The sequence below is a fragment of the Triticum aestivum genome, chromosome 6A (assembly GCF_018294505.1).
Source record: "Triticum aestivum cultivar Chinese Spring chromosome 6A, IWGSC CS RefSeq v2.1, whole genome shotgun sequence".
NCBI lineage: Eukaryota > Viridiplantae > Streptophyta > Magnoliopsida > Poales > Poaceae > Triticum > Triticum aestivum.
Genome location: NC_057809.1, coordinates 68,594,502 through 68,605,250, shown reverse-complemented (window position 1 = coordinate 68,605,250; position 10,749 = coordinate 68,594,502). Strand labels below are relative to the sequence as shown.

At 48.8% G+C, this 10,749-nt stretch overlaps 1 protein-coding gene across 1 annotated transcript; it reads left to right on the top strand.

Moving 5' to 3' along the window:
• Window positions 1-476: 476 nt before the first annotated feature.
• Window positions 477-3,808, top strand: LOC123132086 (chloride channel protein CLC-a). Its single transcript, XM_044551846.1, has 5 exons — window positions 477-1,026; window positions 1,128-1,328; window positions 1,408-1,585; window positions 1,696-3,363; window positions 3,462-3,808. Exons 1-5 carry the CDS (start codon window positions 806-808, stop codon window positions 3,558-3,560), a joined length of 2,367 nt encoding a protein of 788 aa, XP_044407781.1. The 5' UTR covers window positions 477-805; the 3' UTR covers window positions 3,561-3,808.
• The last annotated feature ends 6,941 nt before the right edge of the window (window positions 3,809-10,749 follow it).

Below are 10,749 nucleotides of genomic sequence, written 5' to 3'. Positions count from 1 at the left end.
CGACGATATCCTCTAGTAGCTGCAAGGAGGAGCAGGCCGGAGTTTGTGCAGATCGGACCGCCGCCCATGACGCCTGGGGTCTAGTGAAAACCTAAATAACTTCAAATTGAATGGTCGCTCATGTGCCTCGGTTGATACATCCGTAACACCAAAATGTTCATTCCTTTTGCCCATGTGAAACCATGGAGATGAACATGCATACGAGCCTAGATTCCATAAAACACAGCTAGCCAAGCCATTGCCCATCAGATTCCATGGACCAAAGCCCTTCCAATGCCAAAAGGGTAAACAACACATGATGAGATGATGCACCACAACAAGAAGAACAATGATACTACTCTAACCGTAACTTGGAACATAAGCATCGCCCAATCACTTTCAACCCACATGGCATTTTCCCCCTCGGTCGGGGCCCACGAAGTTAATCATTGCCCCTCCTTCCACGGTCTTATCTCTCTGCCAACAAGCAAGCAGATCATTTCACTTCGCTGTCTCCAAGCTTGCCCACGTACTCGGATCGCTACAAGCATAAGAAATACAGGAAATAATTCTCTTCCTCTTCTTCCTCTTCTTCTTCTTCCACGGGTCACCACTGGTTGTTGATCCACTTGCGGGCCGGACCAGACAGATAAACTGCCAGATAAGAGCATTGCCGCGGCAAGTCCACGTGATCCCATTTATATACGGGCACATACATACGCCAATCCCATCCTCCTTGACCTGACCTTGAGATCTTGATCGGATCAAGCTGGTCCAAGAAACAGGCCGGCCACAAAGCTCTGGTCTGTTGCCGGCCAGGACAGGCATGGAGGAAGACCAGAGCCCGGGGCTCGGGCTCGCCGGAGAGACGCCTGGTCTCAAGCACGGCAATGGCGTCGGCGACAGCCCGGAGGACCCTGCAGGGAGCGCCGGCGACGGCATCAGCTCCCTGGAGAAGCCCCTGCTGAAGAGAAGCAACACGCTCACCTCCAGCCACCTCGCCATGGTCGGCGCCAAGGTCTCGCACATCGAGAGCCTCGACTACGAGTGAGTATTCCACCGCTCGATCCATCCTTGGGTGCCAGCTTACAACTCTGTTCGTGCAATTTGGTTGGCTTGCTTAGTGAATTGAGCTGCCATGTCCGCAGGATCATCGAGAACGATCTGTTCAAGCACGACTGGAGGAGCCGGTCCAACGTGGAGGTGCTGCAGTACATCTTCCTCAAGTGGTCGCTGGCGTTCCTGGTGGGGCTCCTCACCGGCGTCATCGCGTCGCTCATCAACCTCGCCATCGAGAACATCTCCGGCCTCAAGATGCTCCACATGGTCCACCTCGTCAGGGAGAAGAGGTACGGCGAGATCTATCTACAGACGGCGGGACCAGAGCTGCTGGTCGGGGAATTGATTATGTTCGATCTGTGCATTCAGGTACTGGGCCGGCTTCTTCTACTTCTCCGGCTTCAACTTCGTGCTGACGTTCATCGCCGCCGTGCTCTGCGTCGTCTTCGCCCCCACCGCCGCCGGCCCCGGCATCCCCGAGATCAAGGCCTACCTCAACGGCGTCGACACGCCCAACATGTTCGGCGCGCCGCAGCTCATTGTCAAGGTACTAATAATAAAGCCTTGATTCCTTTCTGCATTTGGAATGCGTGACGCGAATACTCGAAGCTGCAAGAGAGACATTAATGGATGGAATTTTTTCCGTACTTTGGTCAGATCATAGGCAGCATCTGCGCGGTGTCGTCGGGGCTGGATCTCGGCAAGGAAGGCCCGCTGGTGCACATCGGCGCCTGCCTCGCCAACCTGCTCAGCCAGGGCGGCTCCGGCCGGTTCCGCCTCCGCTGGAGGTGGCTGCGCTACTTCAACAACGACCGCGACCGGCGGGACCTCATCACCTGCGGCGCGTCGTCGGGCGTGTGCGCGGCGTTCCGGTCGCCCGTGGGCGGCGTGCTGTTCGCGCTGGAGGAGGTGGCGACGTGGTGGCGGAGCGCGCTGCTGTGGCGCACCTTCTTCAGCACGGCCACCGTGGTGGTGGTGCTGCGCGGCTTCATCGAGGTGTGCCGCGGGGGGCGGTGCGGCCTCTTCGGCGAGGGCGGGCTCATCATCTTCGACGTCAGCGACGTCACCGTCCGGTACCGGCTGGGCGACCTCCTCCTGGTCACGCTCGTGGGCGTCATCGGCGGCGTCCTCGGCGCGCTCTACAACCACGTCCTCCACATGGTGCTCCGCCTCTACAACCTCATCAACGACAAGGGCCGGATGGCGAAGCTGGCGCTGGCGCTGGCCGTGTGCGTGTTCACGTCGGCGGGGCTGTACGTGCTCCCGTTCGCCGTGCCGTGCACGCCGTGCGACCCGGCGTTCGGCGCCGCGTGCCCGGCCACCGGGAGGAGCGGCAACTTCAAGCAGTTCAACTGCCCCGCCGGGCAGTACAACGACCTGGCCACCCTCCTGCACGCCACCAACGTGGACGCGACGCGCAACATCTTCTCCACGGGCACCCCCGGCGAGTTCCGGCTGGACTCGCTGCTCATCTTCTTCGCCATCTACTGCGTGCTGGGGCTCTTCACCTTCGGCATCGCCGTGCCGTCGGGGCTCTTCCTCCCCATCATCCTCATGGGCGCCGCCTACGGCCGCATCGTGGCGCTCGTGCTCCAGAGCACGGTGGCGGCGAGCATCGACCACGGGCTCTACGCCGTGCTCGGCGCGGCGGCGCTCATGTCGGGATCCATGAGGATGACCGTCTCGCTCTGCGTCATCTTCCTGGAGCTCACCAACAACCTCCTCCTCCTCCCCATGACCATGTTCGTGCTGCTCATCGCCAAGACCGTCGGCGACGCCTTCAACCCCAGCATCTACGAGATCATCCTGGACCTCAAGGGGCTGCCCTTCCTAGAACCCAAGCCGGAGCCGTGGATGAAGGACCTCACCGTGGGCGAGCTCGCCGCCGCCAAGCCGCGCACCATCAGCCTCCAGGTCGTCGAGAAGGTGTCCACCGTCCTGGAGGTGCTGCGGAACACCGGCCACAACGGGTTCCCGGTGGTGGACCGGCCGCGGCCCGGCCTGTCGGAGCTGCACGGGCTGGTCCTCCGGTCGCACCTCGTGGCGGTGCTGAGGAAGCGGTGGTTCCTTTTGGAGAAGAGGAGGACGGAGGAGTGGGAGGCCAGGGAGCGGTTCTCGTCGGTGGAGCTCGCCGACAAGAACTGCAAGATGGACGACCTGGAGCTGACGCCGGAGGAGCTGGAGATGTACATCGACCTCCACCCGTTCACCAACACGACGCCCTACACCGTGGTGGAGACCATGTCGGTGGCCAAGGCCGTGGTGCTGTTCCGCTCCGTCGCGCTCCGCCACATGCTCATCATGCCCAAGTACCAGGGCCCCGAGGTGAGTCCAAAATCAACTCCAATGGCTTTTCAAGCATCATCAAACTGTTCTTGCACATTTGGATTTGGATTTGATGATGGATCCATTTTGGTGTGCAGATATCTCCGCTTGTGGGGATCTTGACGAGGCAGGACCTGCGGGCGCACAACATCCTCGGCGCGTTTCCTCACCTCGCCAAGAAGAGCAAGACGCACTGAAGCTCAAGCTCAAGCTGAAAGCCAGCACCATTTTTGTCTTGGGAATTATTACTGTCGACGTGTTTCCTGTCTTGAAGCAAGAGCCACGATTCTTTCTTTTCTTCCTCATTCTTCTCTGTAAGTAGGTTCAGGATTTGCTTGCGTCTCATTTTTCTTTTCTTCGGGGAATGGCTGAATAATTTGCTGCCCATGTAAAATTACACATACGCCTAAGATGCAATAAGCAGAGTTGTTTCAATTTTTTCTAACTTTGGAAAGCAAGGTGTTCCAACATTTTGTAACTGATTTTTGTTTTGTTTTTTCATCTTGTTGGCACTTCTGTCGGATTTCGTTGTCAGCTTTGACATCCACGTTAGAACACGCAATTGTGCGCGCACACCCATAAATGTTTAAGGTGTATATGCTGGAAAGAAGAGTCAAATACAGTACTCTCTTCATTCTAAATATAATATATTTTGAATATTTTAATATAAACTGTTTAATAATGTGTTTGCGTACAGTCGATTCACTAGAGCATCTTATATTTGTGAACGGAGGAACTAGTTTTTTGTTATGTTTAGATCCACGGAATATGGAGTCGGTTTCACCTAAATTTCCCTGATAATTATGAAGACATGTACAGAAACTTCTCAACAAGATCATTTTAGTTACTGAACTTGGAAAAGTGTAAATTGCGGGGCATAAATTTGTATCGACAGGATTCTTCATGCGTTGCAATAGGTTATAAATAGTCTGGTATATTGGCACCGATTTAGTTTCCCAATTTAATGTGGTCATGTAAAAGTAGGATTTTATTTGATAAGAACATAATTTTTTGGGTAAGGCAATAAGAGATGTGATATTTGAGGCGTTTTTATGAAAATCATGATGACAAAAGAATAAGAGAGGGGAGAGGGAAAAAATCCTTACCAGGCAAACAAGAGGAAACACACTAAATCTGTAAGCTAGCACCAATTTTTAAATCCATGACCATTTTAAGATTCATAAAGTTTTTGAAAATCATGAACATTTAAAAATATGGATATTTTTATAAATTGATGGAAAACAATCAAATTTGGGACGAACTTTTTTTCAGATATATGATTTTTATTTTGATTTTTTATTAAGAATTGAGTACTGATATAGAAACTGACTGAAAACCAATCAAACTACAAATACATCAAGACCGTTCGGCCCGAGAGCATGAAGCGTTACATGACAAAGAAAACATGAACGAGAGATAAGAAGAAAATTTGAAGTGCCGAGAGGAAAATAGAGCTCAAATCCACAACATTATTCACACTCCCACCATTCATTAGCAGTGATCTCATCACGTACCATTACTCATTATTGTATTGTTCTTATTTGCTTGAGAAAGTGTCCATGAGACTTTCTTCCAGTGAAAAAGTCCATGACTTGTTCTAGGTGATATGAGGTTGAACATAATTTAGAAGAAAAAATGCAAGGGGGTACATGAAAGGTGGAATAAATAAATAGCATGACCCCTTCTTTCTTCGAGAGCATGACCGATAAATATCTATTCTTTGTAAATTATATTGGGTTTTAGAGGTATATTAATTATTATATGAAACCAAAAAGAAGAAACAACAAGAAATTTTTATATAGATGAAGGAAAAAAGTACAATGTTGAAAACAACAGGAGCAACCCCCCACAAAAAGAAAAAAGAAAGAAAAACAAGATGAGAAACTTGACACGCGTCTACAGTCTGCATCGACCCAACATGTTGGTCTCTCACAATGACTCCATCCCCTTTCCCCGCACCCCGGCTACTCCACAAGGAGCATGGGAGGGGGAGCATGTGCCCCTTGCAACCCTCTTTGCCCTTGAGCTAGCTCAGCTCAACTCGAGGGGTCCTCGCTCGGCCTCTTCGCATCCCTGCAGCTACAAGGTGTATAAGGCCCTGCACTATGTAGACCAAAATTGGTGTCTAGTCTTTGAGCACCGATGCCCTACATTGTCCAACCGGAGCCACAAACACAACTCCAGGCATCAAAGCAAGTAGGTGCTCTGGTGCCAAATTCTCCAAAGCTGGCTCGAATGGCCCTGGCAGCTAGATCAATGGACTTGTTTGTCAATTATTTTATAAGGATTTCCACACACACACAAAAAATGGTGCCCTACATGGTGAAGCTGGTGCTATAACTTTTTTTCAGGCATTGGTGATGATGTGACATTTTCTTGACCAATGTGGCGCCGCCGCGCCGGTAACATAGTGAAAAGGCCTAAATAAAAGGACGTGGACTTGCCGCTTCGATGCTCTTATCTGGCCTACAAATGGATCAACGGCTTCTAGTGACCCGTTGGCAAGAAACAAGATTGTTCTCCTCCCATCTTTTGGTTTTATGCTTGCAGCGATCTCCGTGTGTGGGCAAGTAAGCATGGCAATTTTATCCATGGACATGGATATCCGAACCGAATGGATAGGGTTTGGATATGCTTTTGTGTCCATGGGCGGCACCCAAACCCGACCCAATTGTTCGTGGATAGGGCATGGATATAATCTTGTACCCATGGATATACCCAAATCTGACCCGATAGTATGACTTAATGGAGGAAAATCTGCTATCCCTGCCCCATGGTCATATGTCCCACAACAATTTTACACTTTTTTTAATCTAAAACATGCATAAGAAATTACACAATCCCCATCGTAACTTTTTGTAGTTGACATTCAATCCCCTCTATAACATACTCCAACACCCCTTCCCTTATTTTTACCTCCTTCTTAAATGACTCGTCATTCTCATCTGTTAGAAAAATACTATATGATCTTAGGTTGTTAGTGGATGTTGATTTACCATAAGTGAAGCCTAGCCTATCACAAGGTGAAGAATGGAAGAGTTTATGTTAATATTGTGTTATATCTTATTTATATGTCTCGAGATGATCCAATGGATATCCAATGGGTATGGATATCCATCGGATTTGGACATGGACACAATTTTTCACCCATGGATTTTTTTTATGGGCGGACAAAGACTGTCTTCATGGACATGGATATGGATTTGAGATTGTTCAACCCGATCCATTGCCATCCTTATGGGCAAGTTTGAAGAGAGCAATACTATCTTCTCCCTGTGTCAACTTGTTGCGAGAGTTTTTCTTCTCTTTTTTTGCGGGGTGCAGAATTGTTGAAATGGCTGCCAAAGAGAACACTATCCTTGAACAGGACAATGGGATATCATACCATTTTGCCCAATCAACAGTGATGCCTCTAGCCAGGGAGACAAGGCCGTAGAAAAAAGGACAATGATTAATTCGTGGGCCGTGTTCAAAAATTTGATGTGTGCTGGAAGTGACTGGTCCATATGCTTGTGTTGGGAGCAAGTTACAGTTAGATTAGCATCATTGTCTCCTTGGGGGCATCTCGTGATGTGGTTCACCTTTCGGGCCTCGAAAGGAGTTTGGTCCATGGAATCCAATGGACAATCGCTAGCTGTATTTTCTGGAATCCAGGCTCACATGCACCCTCGAAAAAAAAGGCTCACATGCATGTTTATCTCCACTGCATTAGGTACAGGTGCAAGGCTAAGCCTGTAAGCCATGCATGTATCAATCAATTATCATGTTATAAGTTCCTCTACACTGCATTAGGGACATGTGCTGTTTGGAATTTTGCTAGTAGGCCTTTGGCCCAAAGCCCAACTAAAATTCTGAAATTCTCTTGGCCCATTCATGCACACATATGAGTGGAGTGAGTGAGACTACAGTTTAGTCCCACCCCGAAAGTTGAGAGAGAGTTGCACCTCTTTATAAGGTGAGCTCTTCTACCACTTGTATGAGCATGAGAAGAGGAGACCTACACGCGCGCTCCTCCTCCTCGCTCGCCTCGCCACGCCACGCCACGCCACGCCACGCCTCGCCACGACGCGCTGCATGGGAAAATTAATGAGTCATTAATTAATAATTAACAGACGCGTTAATTACGGAACCATTTCCGATTCTTTTGGATCGTGACGACTCGAACGTGGGGTTTACTCCCACGACCTACCCGGCCCGCACTATATAGTCAGGCAGACGTCTACCCTAGCCGCCACCGCTTCGTATGGTTTCTCACCACTGTTCCAGATCATTGCACCGCCAAGCAAGTATTCTTCATCCCTTCTTCCGGCGTGCACCGCGAGAAGAGACAGCAGGCCTCCGGAAACCCGCCTCTCGTGATCCTGTACGGGAGAGGGGCGATAAGGTTTTGGGGAGCGCACTCGCGTGACTGCTGGCAGCGACGACTTCGTGAACGACGACTTCTTCCCCGACCTCGGCAACCTCGTCCTCGACGACATGGACGACAACGTCAACGCCGGCGGTGCTGCACCCGCTGCACCGTATGTGATTCTATCCTTCCTGTTCGAGATCGTGGTAGAATTCATGCTTCTAGTATGTGCCTTAGATGTGATATGTTCATCTGCTATGCTAGTTCGCATGATTAGTTTAATCTCTGCTGCTGTGGTCATGATTTATCTTTTGTTTATTCAGATTAAATCTCGTAGTAATTTGCTCATATTTCCAACAATCCAAAAACCTGATTATAGGCAATTTACTCCGAGTGGTTTTGTTGCGCATCTGAAGCCGCCTGCCTTTAAGGGGGCGCAATATAAGAGGTGGCGCACGAGAGCAGTCTACTGGTTTCAGACCATGGGCTGCTATGATGCCACCAAGGGCAAGCCTAAGGGCGATCTTAATCCAGCACAGCAGGAAGCTTTTGAGAAGATCGATACCCTCTTTAAAGGCGCTCTTCTGAGTGTTCTTGATGACTCCATTGTGGATTCGTATATGTCGTTTGACAACGGCAAGGACATATGGGCTGCGCTCGAGGCCAAGTTTGGTGCCTCGGACGCCGGCAGCGAGTTGTACGTCATGGAGCAATTCTATGACTACAAGATGACTGATGAGCGCCCTGTTGTACAGCAGGCTCATGAGATACAGTCGCTCGCAAAAGAACTTGAGTACTTCAAGTGTGTGTTGCCGGACAAATTTGTTGCCGGAGGCATCATTGCCAAGCTTCCACCTTCGTGGAACAATTTTGCTACTTCCCTGAAACACAAGAGACAGGAGTTTTCCGTTGCGGATCTCATTGGTACTCTTGATGTTGAAGAGAAGGCGAGAGCAAAGGACACACGTGCTCGAGTTGCTGAGGGAGGTTCTAGTGCCCACATGGTACAGAAGAAGAACTCCCAGCCCAACAAGTTCAAAAACAATAAGAACAAAACTCAGGACAAAGGCAAGTTTGATACAAAGAACAAGCCATCACATTCTACCAACTTCAAGAAGAATTCTCATAAGAAGGGGAAGGGACTTTGCCATGTCTGCGGTGATCCTAATCACTGGGCTCCGAAGTGTCCTAACCGCTTTGAGGAGCGCGAACATGAGAAGAGCGGCAAGTCCGCTAATGTTGTCATCGGTGATACTGATATGAAGGAATCAGGGTACAGTATTTTTCCTATCATCCTTTCAGTACTTCAATCCCCTGATTGGTTAATTGACACCGGTGCCAATGTACATGTTTGTGCTGACGCCTCCATGTTTTCTTCTTACCAGGCAACAGGGACTTCACCCGTGCTGATGGGGAACGGGTCACATGCCATCGTTCGAGGTGTTGGTACGGTCGATCTGAAGTTTACTTCGGGGAAGACTGTGCGTCTGAAGAACGTTCATCATGTGACGTCCATCAATAAAAATCTCGTTAGCGGTTCCCGTTTATGTCGAGATGGTTTTAAGTTGGTTTTCGAATCCAATAAAGTTGTAATTTCTAAGTGTGGACAATTTGTTGGAAAAGGCTATGAGTGCGGAGGCTTGTTCCACCTATCTTTGTCAGATATTTGCACTAAAGTTATTAATAATGTTTTTGCCACAATAATGAGTCTGATATTTGGCATTCACGACTCTGTCATATTAACTTTGGTTGCATGACGCGGTTAGCCAATATGAATTTAATTCCGAAAATCTCTACTGTCAAAGGATCCAAGTGCCAAGTATGTGTGCAAGCTAAGCAACCTCGCAAGTCCCATAAGACTGCAGAGGCAAGAGACTTGGCGCCACTAGCGCTTATACATTCTGATCTTTGTGAGATGAATGGCGTGTTGACAAAAGGTGGAAAGAGATACTTCATGACGTTGATTGATGACTCCACTAGATATTGTTATGTGTATCTTCTGAAATCAAAAGATGAGGCTTTGACTTTCTTTAAAAACTATAAAGCTGAGGCAGAGAACCAACTTGATCTAAAAATTAAACGGCTTAGGTCCGATCATGGTGGAGAGTATTTTTCCAATGAATTTGATCTGTTTTGTGCGGAACATGGTATAATCCATGAGAGGACGCCTCCCTACTCACCCCAGTCAAATGGGGTAGCCGAAAGAAAGAACCAAACTCTAACTGATATGGTTAACACCACGTTAGATACTTCGGGTCTATCCAAGGAATGGTGGGGGAAGGCGCTAATGACTGCGTGTCATGTCCTAAACCGAGTTCCCACAAAGCATAAGACCATGACTCCATTTGAGGAATGGGAAAGGAAAAGGTTGAAACTCTCTTACCTACGTACTTGGGGTTGTTTGGCGAAAGTCAATATACCAATTCCCAAGAAGCGCAAGCTTGGACCAAGAACCATGGATTGTGTACTTCTGGGCTATGCTTTTCATAGCATCGGCTATAGATTTTTGATAATAAAATCTGAGGTATCCGACATGCATGTTGGTACGATTATGGAATCAAATGATGCAACTTTCTTTGAGAACATATTTCCTATGAAGGATATGTCGAGTTCATCAAATCAGGAGATACCTACTCCATCTAGTGAGGAATTCACTGTAATTCCTGAACCCACCATTGCGATGGAACACGTTGAGAATCCTGTTGAGGGTAACAATGGAACTCCTGTGAGGAGTAAGAGACAGAGGACTGCAAAGTCTTTTGGTGATGATTTCATTGTGTACCTCGTGGATGACACACCCAGGACTATTTCAGAAGCCTATGCATCTCCTGATGCTGACTACTGGAAGGAAGCTGTACGTAGTGAGATGGATTCCATCTTAGCTAACGGTACCTGGGAGATCACTGACCGTCCTTATGGGTGCAAACCTGTAGGATGTAAGTGGGTGTTCAAGAAGAAGCTTAGACCTGATGGTACGATTGAAAAGTGCAAGGCACGGCGTGTCGCCAAGGGTTATACCCAGAAAGAAGGTGAAGACT

Excerpts from the sequence above, each read along its gene's own strand:
- LOC123132086 (XM_044551846.1), top strand. The coding sequence starts at position 806 with ATGGAGGAAGACCAGAGCCCGGGGCTCGGGCTCGCCGGAGAGACGCCT. Across the intron at positions 1,586-1,695 it reads CGCCGCAGCTCATTGTCAAG|ATCATAGGCAGCATCTGCGC; the intron begins GTACTAATAATA and ends TACTTTGGTCAG. Across the intron at positions 3,364-3,461 it reads CCAAGTACCAGGGCCCCGAG|ATATCTCCGCTTGTGGGGAT; the intron begins GTGAGTCCAAAA and ends TTTGGTGTGCAG.